Source organism: Ovis canadensis, chromosome 19 (assembly GCF_042477335.2).
Source record: "Ovis canadensis isolate MfBH-ARS-UI-01 breed Bighorn chromosome 19, ARS-UI_OviCan_v2, whole genome shotgun sequence".
NCBI classification, from domain to species: domain Eukaryota; kingdom Metazoa; phylum Chordata; class Mammalia; order Artiodactyla; family Bovidae; genus Ovis; species Ovis canadensis.
The window spans coordinates 21,914,407-21,937,283 of NC_091263.1; the positions used below are offsets into that span (position 1 = coordinate 21,914,407).

At 47.1% G+C, this 22,877-nt stretch overlaps 1 protein-coding gene across 1 annotated transcript in view; it reads right to left on the reverse strand.

Annotated features, from left to right (window-relative positions):
- Positions 1-406: 406 nt before the first annotated feature.
- The window catches only part of GLB1 (galactosidase beta 1), a 101,330-nt gene continuing 78,859 nt past the window's right edge, over positions 407-22,877 (reverse strand). Inside the window, exons 15-16 of the mRNA XM_069561332.1 lie at positions 21,218-21,472; positions 407-961 (exon numbers count right to left, since the gene is read on the reverse strand). Coding sequence (XP_069417433.1) covers positions 752-961; positions 21,218-21,472 — 465 coding nt within the window. The 3' untranslated portion in view covers positions 407-751. The remainder of the gene's footprint in view (positions 962-21,217; positions 21,473-22,877) is intronic.

A 22,877-nucleotide genomic window follows, 5' to 3' on the forward strand; every position in this document is an offset into this window, starting at 1 on the left:
TGTGTGCAGCTCTTCTGTCCAAACTGACAACACAGGATCCAACTTAGGGCAAATGCTTTTTCCACACCACTTACCGTGAAGATATTTTCAAGTAAATAAGTACAGATCTCCATCTGCATCTTAGCGGCTCTGGGGTCTCCCACCCCATCTATGCTTTCCCACTGCTGCTGGTCTGCATAATCATTTGGGGTTGTGTTTATGAGCTCTCCTGGTGGGTAGCACAGAAATTCTAAAGGAAGTCAAAGATCAGAAAAGCAATGGTCCACTAGATCAAAACAAGACTATTTTCCACTCCTTTGAACCAACCTCAACTTAGTGAAGTGGCTTATTCAGCCCACTCAAGTCTAGTTATGATTTAAATCAGAAGCTATAATTTAATACCTGCTCAACATTAAAAACAGTAAGATCATTTGAATACAAATTTTATTTAATAAAAAGGCTACATGATTCTTAACAAAATAAAAATCAGAAAAACTTCAAATGCTTCCCTTCCAACCCTGTGGATGCCTCTGTGTTGCTGGGCTACCAGCCCCGCCCCATGACCACGCAGCCTGGACGGGGTGTGTCAGGCACCGCCGGGCGCCAGGGAAACCTAGGTAAGCACACGCCTAGCCCATCTTCCAATCAGAAGTGAATGCTGGCCTTCCGAGTGGCAGGTGAGGTATGTGCAAGGCTGGAACTCTGAAGGGTCACAGTCTTTGTCCCAGGGAGTCGGCCATGAGTCTTGCTCCTAGTTTGCATGTCTGTGGGTCTAGACTGTGCGAAAAACCGGCTTGTCCACGAACTCCACGGTGCATAGTTCCGGGCCACCGTCCTGGCAGGGCGCATGCTCCAGCTCCAGCACCACGATGATGTTCGGGGTCGAGGTCACCAGGATGTGCTGAGGCACGAACAGGGTCATCTGCGGGCCCCGCACTGGCCAGTAGCGGCCGAGGTTAAAGCCGTTGATCCACACCTGACCCTGGAGAGAGAGAAAACCATCAACCCAGCTGTGCTGACCCTTCTGAGGGGCATGAGAACCTTGGTCGGCGGGGTGGGGTGGGGAAGCAGGCAGTGTCCCCAGGAAGATGCTCAAGTTGGGCAGGAGTTGGATGAGAGAATCCCCTCATCCCAGTACCCACCCTGCTTCACAAGGAGATGTGTTTGGTCCCTCCTGTGGCTTCGGTGCTGCGCAGGTCAGGACTGGATGACGCTGCGGCAGTCACCAAGTTTCCGAATTCTGTCCTGGGTACGGTGCGATGTGGGGGTGGGGTGCCTGTCTGCACACACCCGCCTCTGCCCGAGGCCTCTGTACACAGTCGCCTCCCTGCCTCCTCAGGAGACGAGCTTTGCCTCTGTGCTCCCCCCTCCTCCAGGCTGTAGGGGTCTTGCTGCCCGAGGTAAGCAGGAGCCCAGCAGCCCAGACACATGCTTCCTCTGGAAAGATAGAGGGGGTCGAGGAGGGAGAGGCTGGCTGCCCAGGTGGGCGTCTACCTTCTTGCTGCCTTTTGATGGTTTTCACACCAGCATAAGAGTGAGGGGTGAGGACTTGCTTCAAGGAGCACAGAGGATCCTACAAGCTGCGAAGACTTCTGCTGCTGCTGCTAAGTCGCTTCAGTCGTGTCTGACTCTGTGCGACCCCATAGATGGCAGCCCACCAGGCTCCCCCGGCCCTGGGATTCTCCAGGCAAGAACACTGGAGTGGGTTGCCATTGCCTTCTCCAATGCATGAAGGTGAAAAGGGAAAGTGAAGTCGCTCAGTCGTGCCCGACACTTAGGAGTAGGAAAAGCTGCTTCCTCCGCAAAACCCAGAAGGAGGAGAAAGTTCTCAGGAATGGGGACTGGGCCCGGGTGTGTCTGCACAGCGTGACGGCAGGAGCTAGAATTTGCTGTCCGGTGAGACTTAGCAGTTGATGTGACAGATGGACCATTCTGTTACAGAGAAAGCAAGGGAGCAAAGGAGAGGAGGTCACACACTAGAGGGAGAAAGGATACCTGGGAGAGGATGGGAGGGAGGAAGAAGCACCAAAATTGGCCCCTAATGTCTTGGGGATACATCCTGGAGAGGTCCCGCCCCAGTTGCCCCCTGGAGCCCAGACCTGAACCCAGCTCTGGGTGCTCACCCTGGAGCTACCTACTCAGTTCTCACCTTTGGGTAATTTTCAGCCCCCAGGTGGCCCCTGGATGCGAGCTTCCCACCCGGCTTCCAACCTTATTCCTGCCGCCTCCTGCCTATGTGACCTTGGGCAGGTCCCCACTCCCACTGGTACCCGGGGATGGGTGGCAGGCAGGAGGAAGCCGGGTGTGGTCAGCATGGCGTGGCTGCACCCCTCACGCCACCCAGTGAAAAGACCTTGGCCTCCACGGCCCCTTGAAAGGAAGCCAGTGATGGAAAGCCACCTGTCTGTTGGGATAAGTCATTTAGAAAAAGGATGACAGTTTCACACTTCTCAGAATTATTTTACTCTTGTTTTTACCACGGGATATGCTGTCTCGATCCATGCTGACGGTACACGCAACCGTCAGCTTCACCAGGGTTTATCACATTGAAGATCTGGTGGCGCCCCGCTTCCGCCAAGTTAGAGAACGGCAGAGGCCGACTCTGCAGTCGGGGTGGGGGGAGATGGGCTCCAAGGGAAGCGAGGGAGAGCGCTGTGAGCACCACGTGTGGGCCACCCCGGCTCCACCTTGCGTCCTGGCCACACCGAGGACCAGTCCCTCCCAAGATGCTGCCCCTCCAACACCTCTCCCGCTGCACGGAGCTGGTCTCCTGTGTTGGTTGTTGGGACTGGGGAGCTGGGTGGGAAAAGGCTCCCCCCAGCTTCCTCCAGGGTTAGGGGGGTGCAATTCACCTGGCGCAGTGGGCTGGGACCCCAGGAGCACCTTGCTTGACACTGGAAGGTGGCAGGGGAGCTGGGCCACTGTCAGGGGTTTGCACGGGTAGACGAGGGACTGGCACCTATGGGCTCAGCTTGCCCTTGGTGCCCTCAGTAACCCCTAACTGTCACTCCTAGTTGCTCATCAAAGTAGATGTAATTTTTCTTCTGATCCTCCTGGTTTTGCACCATCTGTTTAAGCTATCTTTTCTCTCCCAAATTATCACCCATTTGGACCCTTCAGCTCCCATCTGCATTCTGCCTCCTTACTCACCTAAGTGACTCTAACATGTAGATATCGTGCCTGGCACCTTCTCTCCAACCTTCCCCAAATTCAGGGTTACAGGATCTTTGCTGTTGGTGGTTAGTCGCTACGTCGTGTCCAACTGTTTTGTGACCCCGTGCTGTAGGGTCATTCTGTAGCCCACCAGGCTTCTCCATGGAATTCTCCAGGCAAGAATACTGCAGTGGATTCCCATTTCCTTCTCCAGGGGATCTTCCTGAGCCAGGAATCGAACCTGTGTCTCCTACATTGCAGGCGAGTTCTTTGATTTTGGTTAATTCTCCAAAGCAAGGAAAGTCTTCAGGACAGTTTCCCTCTACTCTCCGTCCTGAACAGAATGGGCGTTCAGGGATGCCTATGACAGTTTGGTTGCCCTTCCAACCCGGAGGAATGAAGGATTCGGAGAGCACAGGTCACGGTACAGAGTTCTGAGGCCCTGCTGGTCAACAGAACTGTGCACAGAGATGGAGGGCTTGTGCTGCTCCGCAGGGTAGCTACCTGCACTTACCAGTGGCTGGTGCAAGGGAGGAACTAAGTTTTCACTTTGAATTAATTCAAAGGTAAATGTAAAATAGCAGGTGCCCGGTGACTGTTGTGCTGAGCAGCTCAGCAGAGGTGGGGTGAATGCCCAGCACTCCATCGTCAGACCCATCTCCCTGCTCCCCTCTACTTTCCCAGCCAGGTCTTCAGACACATTCCGGGCAGCGTTGGCTCAGGAGCTTGGAGCCCCCACCCCCTGCCGCCTGGGCAGGTCCCCCTACGTCCTCTAACTCTAGATCCCAGGCTCCACGTAGCAGCCACATGAACATCAAACAGTTCTCACGAGGTCCTGCTTCTAAGCTCCGTATGTGGCCCACGGGCATATGCCTCGGTCCTCTCGCCCTTGTGGTCAGCTCCCTGCTTTCCTCCTGCCCACCCCAAGCTCACTCACCTGTGCCCCGTGCTTCACCCCGAGCCTCAAAGGCTATCCCCCCCACTCCAAGCCTTCGGACCCCTCAAGCGTCCACCCCATCACCACCTCCGCAGAGAGAAAGTCATGTCACCCTCCTCAGTCCTGGGCCTTCCATTCCCAGCCACTCGCTTGCCCTTTGATATTGTTCTTCTAGTTATTGGCATTGTTTGCACATGCAGTCACTTGTTTCACTACTGCTTTAGCAGCTATTTCCAGCAGCGAGACATACGATACACACCCACGACACCCAGGAGGTAGGACTCGTGGACGATTCTGCCCAGGCAAATGCCCAGCCCCACTTCAAGAATACTCCTGTCCCTCCCCTCCCAGCTTAAGAATTTTAGGGACTACTGCCCACAGGCAGAAGAACGCAGCACTTCCCTGCTCCCTTGATTAACACTGTGAGTTTTTTAAACCACAATTTTTTACCGCAAAAAAAAATCAGTTTAGGACTTCCCTGGTGGTCCAGTGATTAAGAATCCGCCTGCCAATGAAGGGGACGTGGGTTCAATCCCAGGTCTGGGAAGATCCTGCATGCTGTGAGCAACTGAACCCGTGTCCACAACTTCTGAAGGCCACGCTCTAGAGCCTATGCTCTGCAACAAGAGGCGTCGCCGCAATGAGAAGCCGGCGCAGTGCTGCTAGAGCGCAACTAGAGAAACTAACTAAGACGGTTAGAGAAACTAACTAACCAAGAGAAACTAGCTGCGCTGGTAACTAAGATCCAGCGCAGCCAAAAAAAAAAAAAATCACTTTAAAAGAGTCAAACTGAAAAAAAAAATTTATTAAAATATATATATATATATACACATTCTGATTCTTGTTTCTCTTTTAAAAAATTATGCTGAAATTATCGGTGGGGGGAGAGTAGGCCCATGTGATCTAAAAATAGACGTAACTCTTTTTTTTCCTTTTGTTCTAGCCATGTGGTTTGCGGATAGCACCTGTGCCACTTGAGGCGCAAGCTCGGAGTCCCAACCATTGGACCTCCAGGAAAATTCCTAAAAGTAGACACACTCTTAATCAACACAGTTAAGTATTAATACATACTAAGGCTGAGCATCTGTAGAGTGAACACCGATGGCTGCAAAGTTTCCCCGGGTTGTCCCAGCTGAAACATCTCCATGACAAATGCTGACTTTCTCTGACTGTGGCTTGACCCCTGACAGACTCCCCACTCTCTGCTAAATATTATCACCAAGGTGGTAACAGTTCCAGTGAATGACAGGTTCCTGGCAGTGACTGACTTGCTTCTGTGTTAATCAGACAGACAGACATGTTTTCAATTCCCCAGATAAATAGAACCCTCTGAGAAGAATGTAAAACAAAAGATTCAATCCTGGTTTAAGTCATAGCTTCAACATTTTCAAATGTGGTCAGGAGTTCCTTTAACAACACCACACTTGGGTTGAACATTGACTCTGTTCTACTCTGGAAGAAGACATTTGATACTTGGAAGACTTAAAAGTCCATTTCTCAAGGTTACAAGGTTCTCACATGCATGATTCATGAGTATTTATGGTGCTAACTTGGGAGGAAAAAACAAAGAAAAAAAGTAAAAGAGTGAGAGATAAGATGTTACATAAACCTTCACACAGGAGAAAACCAAAATCTCCCCTTCCTTCAGACCCCAAGTCTGCAGCTGATGCAAATCCTTTCCTTCTTCCTTTGTCTTAGAGTAAAAAGTTTATGATGTCTCTGTATTTTAGGACAGACCCAGATAGAATCGAAGCCACGAAAACACAGAATATTAACATAAAAGATGAGTCACTTCCTGCTCTCAGAAACCCATTCCTTCCTTTTCAACTCCCCCTGGGTGCCACCATTGCCTGATCTTTTTATGGAGCATCTCCCCTATGACTTTGCCATGTGTCTTCACACTCCTGGAATGAAGCTAAGAATCGGTAAGCGAAAACCATCTCTAGGCAGCCATACACTATTTGTTGCAGAGTCCATGCACTATAATTTGAAGGAGATTCTCCTTTACTCAGAGCCCATTTACTCCTGTTGGCATACAATTCTTACAAGCCTTGTTACTAAATTAATACACATTTGGGCAAAGGTGTCTATCTAGTTTCCAAGTTCACAGGACTTGTGATCAGAAACAATGAATAAAGTGGAAATAGTAAACTTTGTTAGGGGTAGGATAACTGTAAATCAGGCCAAAAGAGTTGAAAAAGCATGTCAAATTCAGAATGAAAGTAGGGTCAAACAGGGCTAAGACTTCGTGGCAGGCTGCAGAAATGCCCACAACTTTTCACAGCATATGCACTCAGGAAGTAGAATCTTGGATGGGGCTGGTCAAGTGTTGGGCAAAGAACATGGAAGAAGTCACACGTGAATTCTGACTTGGGTCTTAAGAACCCTTGCACATCTGCGTTTTTTTCTTTGGACACTGCCAGTCATCCTATGAGCAAGCCCAGATTGGCTTGCTAGATGATGAGAGAGACACAGACCGATCTGTACGGCCTCAGCAGACAGCCAGCCAAGCCCCAAGACGAGGGCCTCCTCACCGACTAGAAGGGCTTGCCCAGCCAAGACCAGCGGAACCACAACCCAGTCTGCCAACACTCCCAATCAGGAGCTAAATACAAAGTTGCTGTTTGAAACCACTAAGCTTGGGGTGGTTTTTTAGACAGCGAAAGCTAACTGATAACACAACTCCATGGCATCAATGTACACCAGCATGCTACTTTTCAGTAAAGTAAATGACGTCATTGAACCCAATTTCACAAGAGTAGGGTTATCCTCTCCTAGTAAGCTCCTCTTTCACCAATTAGCCTCCAGATCCCATCCATCTCCAAGTCCCCACCTCTGCCGCATCTGTGCCTCTCTCAGGGGTATTGTAAGCAAGTGAGAGGACTCAGGTGACCACTCAGCACGGTGGCTGGTGCGCAGGGAGCTCTCCACAGCAAGACTGCTGGTATTGTTTCCCGCAGCTGGGCCCCTTTTTCACCCTCTCTGCTGTGCTAAAGTCCAGCTTCCTTCCTTGTCCCTGGACCACTTCTCTTGCTGAAAAGCAAGTGTTGGGGGAATGAGGAAGAAGGGTCTGTCTTATATGTATCAGACGAGAGGTGCCTCTGAGGCTCCAGTGGTCAGTCCATCCCGGTGGTTGGATGTGGTTTTCCCCGCCCTCAAAAATGATGAGCTGGAAATCAAGGTGTTACATCTGTGGGGATGAGCTCCCCTCAAAGTGTAAGCAGAGGGCCCTGAATCAGGTCCTGAGAACTGAAACACAGAGAAAGGAAAGCCTGAGAAGGAATGAAGACAGGGTAGGAAAGCAGAAGCTTGGTCATAGGCATCAGGAGAGCTTCAAGGGAGGGAGTGGTCATCTGTGTCAGATGTTACTTGCCAAGAAGTTAAGTGAGACATGTCTGGGGAGCATGTCACCATGTGGGTGCCAGTGGTCTCAGTGGGGACAGCTTCGGAGGAGCATGGGAGCAGAGTTCCTGCCCACTGCCGTCCACTCTACAGGCTGAGTCTTTTCCTGAACAGGCACCTTCCCGCTGCATTCCCATCAATGCTGAAGTCTCCCCTAAAACTTGCCTCATACAGCCCGGCCCCCGCAACCCGTACAGAATTATCCATAGAGACTCGATTGACGGGCCATCTAGAAGATGGCCATCAGGTCTGGAAACAGAGATGACACAATTTCATTGTGCTGAATGCAGCTTCCCTTTTTTGCTGCCTTCCAGACTTCATGGCCACCCCCTGTGATGACCAAGAGCGGACAGCTCTTCCTGAATGAGCAGCAAGCACTGGAGTGGCCTCTGGCCCCCACCGTGCTCCTGGGTTGTCCTCCTCAGAGGCTGACAGTGCCATACCTCCACATGTGTAGGCTCCAAACTCTGGAGTCCTAGTTCTGAACAACCAGCTGGGGATTCCCATGAGCCCCTCCTCAGACTCAATAATGTCCTAGAATGGCTCACAGAATGCAGAAAACACTTTACTGATATCTATGGGGTTATTATAAAGAATACAACTCAGAAACAGCCAGACAAAAAAGATTCACAGGGCAAGGTATTAGGGGTGTGGGACTGAGCTGCCAGCCGTCTCCTTGTGTACCTCCCGCCCAGGTGTAAGCTCTCAGCATCTGGAAGTGTTCACCGACCCAAAAGCTCCTTGAATCTTGTTGTTCTAAAGTTGTTTTTTTTTTTTTTAATAGAATTCCATTTCCAGTCCCTGACCCTAACTCCAGAGGTTGACGAAGGATGGGCTGAAAGTTCCAATGTCTAATCACATTGTCTTCTGGTGACTAGGCCTCAGGATAGGACTGATCACCAGAAAGACCAAATGATTAGAGAGCTGGAAATTTCAAAAGCAAGATTCAAAAAGAGTCTCCAAACAGAAGATAATTATCAAACCTTCATTATAAATTCTTTTATCCCTGGTTCTTTTACAGCTTCTTGCTTTTCATCTATATTCAATGTTGATTTCTTTTGGTCACCAGCATTTGGTGTCTTAGTTCCCTGACCTGGGATTGAACCTGTGACCCTAGCAATGGAAGCTTGGAGTTCTAACCACTGGACCACAAGGGAGGTCCCTCTATGTTGCTTCTTAATGTTCAAAGCTTAATTCTGGTAGAGGAAAAACTGAAGTTATCCCAGCCCTCTCACCCCCATGCTCTGCTAAGCAGGCAGACCTAGTGCAAGTGGTAAAAAGTGCAGGAAGTCTACAGAGGATATTCATGTGGCGTCCTCCACATGCATCTGAAGGAGAGAGAAACAGCACACACGTCACTGCCGAGACAGAGTAAGGGTTTTAGGTCTGGCCCACCTGGCACGCTGGATCACTGAGGAGCAATGCTCACTGTGGGGAGTTTGTGGTCTGACGAGAGTTCTGTGCAGACCAAGCGCTGGTCTGTGTCTCTTGGATGAAGCCAAACATGTCAGACCACTTCCCAAAGAAATCCCAGTTGACGTTCGGGCATTTAACCAGAAAGCCACATCCGACTCAAGTACGGCCGATTAATCAGAAGTGACTTTTTTAAATCTCCTGAATCTCTTTATCAGTGACTTCATTCACCCCATCAAAGTAGTTTCTCTATAACAAGTGAATGGCAGAAGTCAAAGGGCCAGAACAGGGGCCTCGACAGGGCCTCCCAGCTGAAGGATACAGAGGGTTTGGTGCCGAGAGGCAGAGTCTTAGAAACCGCCCACGCTTTGGGTGGTCCAACCCCTCTGCATCCCCCTGATCTGCTGAAGTGCGCATCCTCCCAAACTCAGAACTCCGTGCCCGGGGAGCGGGGAGCGGGGGTGTGATCTGTCTGCCGTGCGTCTGCCGATTGCTCAGAACCTCAGGAGCTGGTATGGACGGTCCATGGCAATAGGGACCACCGCTCGCCAGAATAGAACAGAAATCGCGCATGCCCTGTCCTAGGGATGATAAACGTGTGTTCTCTGACCTTCCGACCTAGGCAACCCCGGCTCACAAATCTCAAGGACAGGCCTTCTGGTGTGTGTGTGCGTGTGTGTGTGTGTGTGTGTGTGTGTGTGTGTGTGGAGGTATAGCTTTACTGAGATGTAATTCACATACTATACAACTCCCTCACTTCAAGTATGCAACTCAGAGGTTATTAGTTTACTAAAGAGCAATCCAACCAAAGAAAAACTCTTCAGTCTTCAGTATCTGCTCCCCACCCCCATTTTCCCTCAATACCCCCTTTTCCCTTCTCTAGGCAACCACTAATCTTCCTGGGTCTATAGATCTGCCTGTTCCGGACATTTCACATACATGGTATCACATGGTTTATATGGTTTGTGACTAGCTTCTTTCACGGAACATGTTTTCAAGGTTCATCCATGTCATTCGTCTTTTTAGCATTTTTATGTATTAACACTGCTGTGCGGACTTTTCTCTAGTTGTGGTGAGCAGGGGCTACTTTCCAGTTGTGGTGTGTAGGCTTCTCACTGTGGTGACTTCTCTTGTTGTGGAGCAAGGGCTCCAGGGTGCACAGGCTTCAATAGTCGTGGTGCATGGGCTTAGTCGCTCTGAAGCATGTGGGATCTTCCCAGATCAGGGATCGAACCCGTGTCTCTTGCATTGGCAGGTGGATTCTTTACCACTGAACCACCAGGAAAGTCCTGTTCATTTGTTTTTACTGCCAAATAATTTTCCATTAAACCGATAGGCCATAGTTTGTTTATTCATTATTAGTTGATGGGCACTTGGGTTTTTTGACCTTTTAGTTGATTTTGGATAATTCTGGGTAATACTGCTCTGTACATCTGTGTACCAGTTTTTACCTTTATTTTTGGCTGAACCATGCAGCATGTGGGATCTTAGTTCCCCTGCATACTAGTTTTTGATCAGACATATGAATTAGATCAGTTTCTTGGGTTCTAAACACCCTGACACATTCATAAATATTGTGCGCACATGTACTTTAAGATTAATTTTTTTTTTTTTTAACTTTTGACTGCACTGGCTCTTGGTTGCTTTGTGTGGGCTTTCTCTAGTTGTGGCGAGGGGGGCTGTGGGGCTACTCTTCGTTACTGTCCAGGAGCTTCTCATTGCAGTGGCTTCTCTTGCTTCGGAGCCCAGTGGGCTCTGGAGTGTGGGCTCAGTAGTTGTGGCTCACGGGCTTCATGGCTCCACGGCATGCAGAATCTTCCCAGGGATGGAACCCGTGTCCCCTGCACTGGCAAGTGGATTCTTATCCACTGCACCACCAGGCGAGTCCTGTACATGAACTTTTCAAGCATAAAGGTGCAGAAAACCCATCAGACTAAGAAAGTGAAGAGCTTTTGCCTGGATCATTAGTACAAGCTCCCCCTGGCCTTCGAGGCCCTGTACATGCTGCCAGCCTTTTCATCTGGGCCTCCAAGTCAGACAGACCTAGGGCTGGGGAGCCTTTCCACCAGCATGTCTGTACCTCATGCCAGATACTGAGGTCTTTGAACCTCTATCTGCTCATCTGCAAACTGAAGACACTACCAGGACATCCTACCACAGGGGCCTCCTTTGATGATTATAAAGATAGTGTTTCCTAAGTGCTGAGCAAAATGCCTGGGTCAGTAACTCTTGGGTGTGACATTTCCATGACCGGGCCAAGGTGAACCCCTTTGACCTCCAAAAACATGCTATGCTTTTCCATTTATTTTCCTTTGTATCTACTATTCTTTCACTTTAAGTTCCCTCCCTGACATAACCTCTGATTCTGATGAAGGACTATCCATCCTTAGGGTGTGTTTCAGGCTCCATTTGAGCCCTCAGCCCTTCTCATAGCTCCTGGGAAAGATAATGCTGTCTTTATGCGTTTCATCTCTTGAAGGTTCTTTCTCTAAGCCACGGAACTGATGCCACCTGGTGAAAGCCACCGTTTGTGTTGGGTCTTCTCGTGGGCCTTGGTCCTCCAGCAACAGCCAAGCCTCTCTTCACCAACGGGACCCTCGGAAGGCCTGCACTCCACTCACCTCCAAACTCACCGCCAAGAGGTTTCTTGAAAGGGACCTAGCAACAGAAGCAAGTCCCCCCTTCCACCTGGAGGCAGTTACAGAGCAACCAGGCCCAGGGAGGAGGCCAAATAAACCAGGCACTTAAAAAAAATGCCCCCTCGTGAAACTTATCGCTCAGCGGTGAAACTGGGGCGCCAGCTTGAGTGACAAAGTGCCACGGGTGCTGAGTCCAGACTGGGCTCCAGGGGGATCAAAGGGGATAAAGGGTGCAGGAAGGTTTCAGACAGGAGTTAATGCCAGCCTTGAAGTTGTGAAGACCCAGTGGGCACAGAAAGGGAATGAAAAAGAGTGAATAGAGGACACCAAGAGGGAGAAGAGGGGGCAGTAACGGGGGAGGGGGACGTGGCGGAAGGGCGGGGCGAGGAAGCGGGAGGGAGAAAAGAATGAGCATGCGCAATCCACTGGGAGCATCCGGGTCAGGCTATACTTCGTTTCCGGGTCCCAGCGGACAGGAGTTGGAGAGATGGAGAAGCTGACAAAGTGCAGGAGGAGGAAGAGAGAGAACAGGATCTCGGCCTGGAGGAAGAAGGTGGGGAGGGGGTTTGGAGCTCGCACTTCCTTCTAGAGGCCACTGGGCAGGAAGTGAGGGTGGAGGCAGGAAGTCCTGTAAGTCTGACAGGAAGCTGAGGAACAAAGGATCTCACCTGATAGCGTCAAGTAGGGTGAGTCCTCAGTGGAGGAGGCTGGTGGTGTAAGGGAGGTGGTGAGAGTTAGAGGCCAGCTGTGGATAGGGAAGACTAAGGCCAAGGACTGCCGGGCAGCTTGGGACCTCCAGAGTTTGGAGACAGTGAGGGGACGAATATGCCAGAGAGGCCACACCTGGGGTCCTCAGTTACCGATGAACTGAGTTGGACACGACTGAAGCGACTTAGCAGCAGCAGCAGCAGAGAGGCCAGTGCTAAACCCACTCCCAGTGAGCCTAAACAAGGAGTGGAAGGGCAAGGGGGCCAGGGGATTGAGGGCTCCTAAGGAAAAAAAAAATGGTGGTGTCGTCTAGGCAGGATAGGGAAGAACTGTGGCCCTGATGGTGGAGTTTCAGGTCATCCACAGGATCCAAGAGTAGACCTGGGAGCCTTGAGAGTTTTGAGGGATAGAAACATACGGCCAGAGAGAGGATTGTTGCTAAGTCACGTCAGTCATGTCCAACTCTGTGTGACCCCGTAGACGGCAGCCGACCAGGCTCCCCCCCTTCTTGGGATTCTCCAGGCAAGAACACTGGAGTGGGTTGCCATTTCCTTCTCCAGTGCATAAAAGTGAAAGTGAAGTCGCTCAGTAGTGTCCGACTCTTCGAGACCCTATGGACTGCAGCCCACCAGGCTCCTCCATCCGTGGGATTCTCCAGGCAAGAGTACTGGAGTGGGGTGCCATCTCCTCTGGGAGAGAGGATAGTAGAGCTTAAAATTACAGAAGTATGTTCACCAGGAAATACATGCTTGGGCAATAAACCAAGTCTCAATAAATTTAAGAAGATTTTGCAACCATCACCACAATTTAATTTGGGGACATTTCCATCACTCCAAAAAGAAACCCCATACCCATTTTCAGTCACTCTCTATTCCCACCCTAAGTCCTAGGCAGCCATTCATTTACTTTTTGGCTGTATAGATTGGCCTTTTCTGAAGAATTCAGACAAATGGGATCACACAATATGCGGTCTTTTATGATTGGCTGCTTTTACTTAAGGGTCTTCAGTCTTGCAAAACACCTCCAAGGGAATGGTCAGCCTTTGGATGGGGTGTGTTAATCTCTATTCACAGGTGGGCAGGGACAAACTGTCTCTCCAAGAGTTGAACAAAGGCACTTTCCTGTCAAGCAGAGGGGCAGGGTCCTCCAGGGAGGCCATTAAGTATGATTATAATAATAAAGCGATGAAAATCAAGTCAAAGAAACAATTTTGAACATGGAATCAGAATTGGCTTCCTCCCTGCAAAATCCCTTGAAGAAGGAAATGGCAACCCACTGCAGTACTCTTGCCTGAAAAATCCCATGGATGGAGGAGCCTATAGTCCATGGGGTCTTGAAGAGTTGGACACTACTGAAGCAACTTAGCAGCAGCAGCAGCTTTTACTTAGCATAATGTTTTTCAGATTTATCCATGATGTACCTGTATCAGTAGTCTGCCCCTTTTTATTGTGGAATATCATTCCCTTGTATGGATATTCCATAGTTTATTTCTCTATTTATCAGTTGATGGACATTTTGAATTATTTCCAACTCTTGGTTATTTTGATAATGCTACTATGAACATTTGCATGTAACTCTTTGTGTAGACACATGTTTTCATTTCTCTTGGAAACAGCTGGGAGTAGAATTGAAGAATCCTATGGTAATTTTAGGAGAAATTGAAGAAACTGCCAAACTGTGTTACAAAGTGTTTGTACTATTTTACATTTCCACTAGCAATGTAGGAGGGTTCCCATTTCTCCATATCCTTGCCAACATTTGTTCTTGTCCATCTTTTAATAGTATAGCCATTTTAGTGGGTGTGAAGTGGTATTTCATTGTGGTTGATTTGCATTTCCTTAATGATTGGCACTTCCTAAAAGCATTAAGCATCTTTTCACATACTTATCTTCTTTGGTGAAAAGTCCATGCAAGTCCTTTGTCCATTTTTTGAGTGGGTTTGGTTATCTTTCTATTACTAAGTTATAAGAATTCTTTATATATTCTATATAAGTCCTTTGTCAGATATATGCATTGAAAACATTTTCTGCCAATCTGAAGCTTGGATATTCATTTTTTAAATAATGTCTTTTGAAGGGAAAACATGTTCAATTTTGATAAAATCAATTCATGAATTTTTTCCTTTAAGGATTATGTATTAGGTGTCAAGTCTAAGAAGTTTTTGCCTAACTCAAAATCAGGAAGATTTTTCTCCTTCTTCCAGAAGTTTTATAGAAGAATTAAGTTAGAAATAAAAAAATAAATGCTTTCTAAAACAAAAACAAAAACACAGAGAATTCCTTGGTGATCCAATGCTTAGGACTGTGTGCATTCAATGCTGAGGGCCTGGGTCCAATCCCTGGTCAGGGAACTAAGATCCAAAAGCTGTGCAGTATGGCCAAAAAAACCCACCAAAATATGAAAATTAAACAATGCATATTTAAATAACTTATGGTTCAAAGAAGAGATATTAAGGGAAATTAGAAAATATTTCAGACCGAATGATAATGAAAACATATGGAAAAATCAAACATTATAAAAGGGCACTTGTTAAACACATGCCATGTGCATCTTCAGCTTCCCTGGTAGCTCAGCTGGTAGATAATCTGCCTGCAATGCAGGAGACATGGGTTCGATCCCTGGGTTGGGACGATCCCCTGGAGAAGGGAATGGCTACCCATTCCAGTATTCTGGCAAAGAGTCGGACACGACGGAGCAACATTCACTTTCACATGCGCATCTTCTCTTGCAGCTTTTTTTCCAGTATTTTTTTCCTCTTCTCCTTCAAGCTTCTCAAGAAGATTGTTTATCGTCAAGTATCTATATTTTTCATGTGTTCATCTCCTCCCCCTTCAGTCCTCAATAGAAGGCTGTTTGGCTTGCAATGTTTGCTCCACTGGCTTAGCCCTTACTGAGGGTCCCTGTGACCCCTGGTGCTAAACCCAGCAGAGATGATTCAGTCTTCATCTCACTTGCCTCTTGGCAGCATAATGCTGTTCTCCTCCTATTTGTTTGTTCTCTCCTCACTCTCCATCATGTTTGTGTCTCTCAGAGATCAGCTCAGTGTCTCCCTTTCTTCCTTCTACATCATCTTTCCTTAGAGGAACTTGTCTACTGGCCATGTCTTCAATGACCATCCATATACAAATGATCTCATACATATATTCCCAGCCCAGATCCCTCCTCCGAATATCCACCCATAAATACAACAGCCTCCTCAAGTACCTTCTCTCCGCTATTCCCCATGGCCTAACTCAACTGTCCACATCCAAAGTCATGATCATGCTCTTCTAGCACAAATCCTTTTGAAATTTCTTCTTTCAGTAAATGGTGTTATCTTCCTAGCAGCACGCCTAGAACCTGAGAGTCACCTGATATGTCCTTCTCTTTAAATGCCTCTGTCCAATCTGTCACTACCTCTTTATGGATTTAACTACAAACATCTCTCAAATAGTCTGTCATTACCATCTTGTCTCCCACCAACCCCGTCTCCTAGACAGTTTCCCTGAGCCCAATCCATCCCAGGGTCACAGAAACTCATTGCATCACAACCATGCCATGTCACTCTGTTTTGGTGGCTCTCAAAAGAAAGATAAAACTATAATGTGGTTAAATACCCTGTCCCGATCTAGTGTCTACCCACTTTCTAGCTGCTTCTCTGAACCACACTCCCTCTTCTCTGTGTTTCATACAGTTGAGTTCTCTATGAGTTCTTCACTTTGACCACTTTTCCCTCTAACCACATAACCTTGGCATATGCTGGCTTCTCTGCCTGGCGTATGTTTCCCTCCCCTTTCTGCCATGTTAAGTCCTATTCAACCCCTCTCTGTCAAGCATCATGTTCACATGTCCAGCATGTTCCCTAACCACCTTAACATGGTCAAATGCCCAATTACTGTCAACCTCTATATTTCTTCTTAGCATCCGTTGCATTTGCAATTGTATCATTTAATTTGAGTGATGATATGATTTGGGTATGCTAGATTTTAAGTTCCATGAGAGCAAGAGGGCTTCCCTCATGGCTCAGATGGTAAAGAATCTGCCTGCAATGCAGGAGACCTGGGTTTGATCCCTCGGTTGGGAAGATCCCCCGAAGAAGGGCATGGCAACCCACTCCAGTATTCTCGCCTGGAAAATCCCATGGATAGAAGAGCCTGGTGGTCTACAGTCCACGGGGTCACAGAGTCGGACACGACTGAGTGACTAGCACACACCCAGACTTTAAGTTCCAAGGGAGCAAGAACCACATCCAGTTCTCTTCATTTTTGGATCCTTAGTGCCTGGCACAAAGTCTGGGCATGTGGTAGTGAAAAGGAGCAGGACCCTATGGGCCTTCCCCCACCATGCTTTCTGCCTGCCTTTTGTCTGAAGAAAACCTTTAGCCAAAGGATAAGTTTAATCAGAGAACTAAGAAAATACAGAAGCAAAGGAAAACAATCCAGTAGGATAAAATAATAATAACTTAAGTCAGTAAGCAAAGTCAAGGTTCTTTAGTTTCTTCTCAGGGGCTTTAGATAATATTTGAGCCATATCCTTGGAGCTGTGTTGTAGATACTGAAACCCCCACCAGGTGGAAGAAGTTAACTACATGAAGACCAGACTCTAGCCATGACATAAGATGCCACAGTTCCACGAATTGGCCCCAGGGAAATGGAAGCAAACTGACCCCAGAACTGAAGATTAATTGTACTGAAAATAATCAAGATGACACTGGTCAGGGATTTCCTGGTGGTCCAGTGGTTAGGACTCCACACTTCCACTACAGGGAGCCCATGCTCAATCGCTCGTCAGGGAACTAAGATCCCAAGATAAGCAGTGCGGCAAAACAAACACCCAAAATGCTGGTCAGACCACTGCATGGTCAATTTCAAGGTGACTGTCAGAGCTGACTGTAGCCCCCTCCCTAACACCTATACAACTCTGAAGATCCCCTTTAAAAGCTCTTGCTCACTGCTTGTCAGTGGGAGGAGGAATGAGTTGGCCTATGGACGGGAGTCTGCCCTCCCTTTGGATACATACATCTGAAAAAAAGACAACTTTCCTTTCCACTAACCTTGCCTCTTATTAGCTTTTGAGCTCCGAGCACCTGGACCCACTTTCGCTAACAGATTTTGACGCAACGTGAGACTGAGCTCTTGCAACACCTGCCTCCTGGGGGTTTTCCCCAAGGGAAGCTGCCACCATGAAGACACGCCAGGAAAGCTTCAAGGAGCCATTGCTCATGGCTCTCAGGTCCGGGGAGGAGGTTTGGGGGACATTCCTACCAGCTGCCAAAACCATTTGTTTCGGGGATCCTCCCTGTTTCTCCCCTGCTCAGCACTGGCCGCCAACATGCGCTTTCTTGGTGGAACGGAAAGACACCTCAGGACGAGTTGAGGAGCTCCCAGACCCAGTAAGTCCACAGGTGTGCACCTGGCTAACTTCTCTTTTGAGCTTGAAGTGCTATTTTGGCATTTTTGCCAACTGGTTCTGATGTATGTATGATGTTGAGGACTGTTTGTGTTGGAAAGTGTTTATTTGGGACTCCATATCCGTCATCCTCTCAGGGGATTTATCACAGTTCTTTCTGGTGTGTGAGTGTGTATTCTGTTTGTGTGATTGGTATTCTTGTCTTTGTAAAGTGAAAAATTCAGGTTCAATTCATTAGAAAGATTTTAGCTATGAAACTATGACTAAAGAAAAAGATTTTTTAAACACGGGTGGCCACCAAGTGTTCTTTAAACTCCAAAAAAAATTGGTTATGATGAAAGTCTTTTATTTTTGCATATGTAATTAGAGAAAACTTTTTTTTTTCTTTTCACAATTCTGACCCTGATAGAAACAAAAATATGCTTAGGAGAAAGCTTGAAGTTAACTCTTGTCTTTGAAATACACACACAGCTCACGTTGAGACTTCAGACTTGGGTTATTTAGTACAATTTTAAACAAAAAGAAAAAAGGAAAGAGGGCTTAGCTTTAAACACAATAAATGCATATTATTAAATACACATATTGTACCACATTAAAGAGAAATTGTGCTATGAGAAAAAATTATGTTTTTAGAGGTTATGGAATATGTTCTTAAGTTTGCGAATCAGAAATGCTGGTATAACAGTTCAACTACTTGTTTCTTAGTTTTGTTAAGGCTTTAAAGGGTTAAAAATTGTAATATGTAAAAATGATAAGGGATACATTTCAGTATATAAAGCAAGTAGGACATATGTTGTCTGCCAGAGAAAATATAAAGGATGGAGATTTTGTTTTTTTTCCTTTGGCCCCACCGTGTGGCCTCCAGGATCTTAAGTTTTCACCAAAGATCAACCCTGTGCCCCTGCAGTAGAAGCTCAAAGTCCTAACCACTGCACCTCCAGGGAATTCCCTGGAGATATTTTTGTTGAAGGATAAAAGGAGAATAACTTTTGGGTGGGAAGAAAATTAGAAATTAAAATGGATATAGAAAATATCCTTTTTTGTAAAGAATCAAAGTACTATGAGAAAGGAATTTTGGACACTTAAGATTGATTAAAATTAGATTGAATTTAATAAGGTAAATGAATTTTAACAGTGAGCTGATACAGGGAAGCAATTTGGTTTTCTCTCTGTTACAAGAACAGAGTTTTCCTGGAATATTGTGCTGCTTTTGATAACAGATCATAAGTTTCTTTATCTAGGTAGCTTTGAGTTTTCCAGAGGGCCCCTGAGGAATCTCAGAGAAAAATACTGTTAAGAAATTGACAGAATTCTAATGGAAAGCTGTTGTTTTTCTTCTAATCATACTTTTGACCCCAGTGTTCAGGATGGAAGAAATTGTTTAATGAAGTTATCACAGAGTATAACACTCATGATGTGTATCATTGCTGCCTTTAAGTTTACTACTTAAAGCACATGTACAAGGTGTAAAGATTGGGTATAATCAGTAAAATGTATGACCTATAAAATGCTTCCCTGTCAGCATACCTCTCTATGCTTGTTTGTTACGTCTAATTAGTTTTCTCCCAGTGTGGATGACTAGATAAATAAATAAACAAAAAGTTGGCCTAGCACCGAGGGACATGAATGGACCCAGAGCAGGCAACAACTGAGCGACTCTGGCGGCAGTGGAAAAATATATTGATTATCAGTGCTTTTTATGGGAAAGGAGAAAATGGTAGAAGAAGTTTTCACGCATTGAGGTGTGAGGGTCATTCTGGCTTATACATGATTTAATTTGAACTTTAGGCTAACCAGGGCTTTCCTGGTGTCTCAGATGGAAAAGAATCCACCTGCAATGCGGAGACCTGGGTTCGATCCCTGGGTGGGAAGATCCCTTGGGGAAGGAAATGGCAGCCCGCTCCAGTATTCCAAATAGCCGGCTTATGGCCTATTAGACATACATTGTACATCTGCTTTAACCATTAAGAAAATACATTCAGAGAATAATATAAAGATGCATTTTGATTATTATCCTCATCCATAATATGTCTACTAATTTTTAAGCGTTTATCCAGGCCCTGTGACAAGGCGATCAGACAGAGGTCATGTTTTCACAATACAAAATACTGATGCTAAACTTGAGACTTGAGATTATTTCCAACTCTGTGTCCATTCCCCAAATTAGGCAGGACTTCGCTCCATTTCAGCAGGAAGGAACCAGAGCAGTCACACCCCACTGCCTCAAAGAATTGGGGAATACTGGAAGAAAAAAGGAACTAAAACCAAGTTCCTCCGCCAACTTTATTAATAACTTTATTCTCTATTGAAAACTTTTATCCCATTTCTTGCTTTGTATCTGTCTCTCCTTAATCTTGAAGAGTGTCAAAAAGGGGTGGATTGAAAGGGAAGAAGACCCTATGGTCCCCAACCTCCCATGTCCTCTGCCTGCCTTTTATCTGCAGAAAACTTTAACCAGTTTAATCAGAGAATTGGGAAAATACAGAAGGAAAGGAAAACAATCAAACAGGACAAAATGATAATGGTTGAGTCAGTAAGCAAAGTTAAAGACCTTTAGTTTCTTCTCAAGGGTTATAGATAATATTCTGAGTCATATCCTTGGAGCTGTGTTGTAGACACTGAAACTCTCACCAGATGGAAGAATTTAATTACATGAGGACCAGACTGCAGCCATGACATGAGGTGCCACAGTTCCAAGAACTGGCCCCTAGGAAATGGGAACAAACCACCCCTGGAACTGAAGATTAACTGTACTCAAAACAATGACACTGCTGAGACCACTGCACCACCAATTTCAAGATGACTGTCAGAGCTGACGGTGCTGTTTCTGCATGTAGCTCCTCCCTCCGCCTATAAAGCTCTTGCCCACTGACTGTCAGCGGTGGGGGAGTCAGCCTGTGACAGAACTCTGCCCTCCCCCAGCGTTGCCAGCCTCTGACCAAGCTGAACTCTTCATTGGCTTTAGGGCGGCGAGCAGCTGGACCCACTCTCAGAAACAGAAACCACTAAAAATATTTGTTGAATGAATAACTTGAGTCATGAAAAGGTCTAGGATGAAAACAGGGCTTGAAGTAGAGAAGACATGTCTTCAAAGAATAAAGGAGAATGAAGCAGGCAGTAAAGTGGCTGGGGGCAGCTGGGGACCCCACAGACAGGGGTGGGTGCAGCCCGGGCACGGGAGCATCCCCATACAGAGGTGGGGTGCTCTGGAGAGTATAGCGTTAGGCATGAACAAGAGAAAACAGGCTTCCCGGAGATTTGCCCCTTTGCCTGGGCCAGACTTTCTTCAGTATAAACAAGAAATGCTATTCCTAGTCAGTTTTCAAAGAAGGTATGATTTTTCTTAGGGGAAGGAGGAAGTTGCTAAAGAAAGCTGTCAATGAAAATGGGCTAGACGGTGTACCTTCAGGCTGACCACAGCATCTCTGAAGATCTGCTATGGCCCTGCTCCTGAGAAATGGATAAACTTCCACAGAAAACCCTCCACTCCCCTGAGTCTCACGCAGCACACCATTAGCAGTCTTTTTAATGCCATATCAGACACAGAAAAGAAGACATCTGAGGCCTAAATGCAAATACTTTCCATGAAGACACATACCTTGGTCCATCCAGGAAACTGGAGGAAGGTGTCCTGAGGCAAGTCTGAGATCCCGCTGGGAATAGTGAAGTTACCCACATAAAAGGTCGGGAGCGCGTAGGTAGGGGGACTGTGTGCACGGGCTTTATTGTGGTAGCGCCTGTCACTGCCACCCCCGGTCCCCAGGTGACTGAGTACTGCATTCTCCATGTCCAGCGGGAAGATCTCCCAGTTGGTGAGGATTTTGGAATCAAGGGTCAGGTTAGAAACAAGACCCTGTAAAAGAGAAACAGAGTGATGAGCTGGGGGGTAAAGACAGGGGTGGAGAGAGGCTTCATGTGACTCTGTGTTCCAGCCGTGAATTCCTGGTAAAAGCAAACTGGGATGTGAAATGCCAACAGCACATGAAGCTCAAACTGTGTGTCCGTCAGAGTGACGCAGATCTGGCTCGAGGCCAGAGCTTTCGACCTCAGATCCCCAGTCTTCAGTGTCTGGTTCAGAGATGTGGCCAGAACAGAGGAAATGATGGTTTCGAGGATGGGGGAGTGAATGGAGGTGGGGGGAGAATGCAAAGGAACACTTTGCCCACTGTTAAAAGGACAGAAGAGTCTGTGACAATGATGGGGAGCCTGAGACGCATATTCTGAAGTTGCTCTATTTGTCCAGTGGAGGCAAGGGCTTGCGGTGTCCATGGCACCAGACACTGCATGGAAGCCTTTGCTCGTGGCTCATCTGGCTTCCTCTTCCCAGCCTTTCAGGAGGGGAACTTTTCCATCCCAGTGGGATCCCATATTTGTTGTACGACACCTCTCAATACCATGTCTCAATGGCCCAATCAGTAATTCAATAAGCGTTAACCATGCAGCTGTGTGCCAGGCTCTTTGCTGGGTCCTGGGGATTCAGTCATCTTACAAGAGTCCCCGTCACTCTGTGGGTCAGTGTGGCCTATGATAGCCAAGCAGGACGACCATTAATTAGTCTGACCACAAGGACGGTAACAGGAACATTTCTTTTATACTGGAGACAAAAGTGGCCCCTGCATGACTGTTCTCTAAGAGTGTCACTGCTTTGCTTTTGAGATGCCACCAGGAGGGTCAGGAGATAGCCCCAGACACCTGTCCTGTCGTGGGTGTTGCCATCATTCTGGAGGTGCAGGCTTCCTTCCTCTAGCACATGGTGAGCTACCCAAGGGGCAGCCTGTATCTCAACATCCTTGCCTTCCCCCAAAAGCACCGCATGGAGCACACACACAGAGGATGAGCATAACAAACATTTACTGAACAATGCTCTCAAAATGTACATCAGAAAAACATACTTGGACTAGACGCCTAGGCACAGACTAACCAAGAGAGGTGAGAACAGTGCACGGAGGGACAGGCTTTCTAAAATTCAAGAGTTTGTCCACACCCAGAAAACAGCAGAACAAATGCTAAGTTGGCTCTGTTGGCATGGGAGTGCCTTTTGCAGGCTCGGTGGGTTTTTTAAGCAAAGGAAAAGCATGGTGCAGTGGCTTCCTCCTTCTGTTTCTTGCTAAAGGATGGCTGAACTCAAATGCAAGGGTTCTGTTTGCAAAGCTCAACTTTCTCATCATCTACAGAGGAAAACAGATCTTCAAAATAACCCAACTTCTAGGCTGCAAAACAAATCAGGTAAGTTTACTCATCAAATTTGGCAAAGGGGG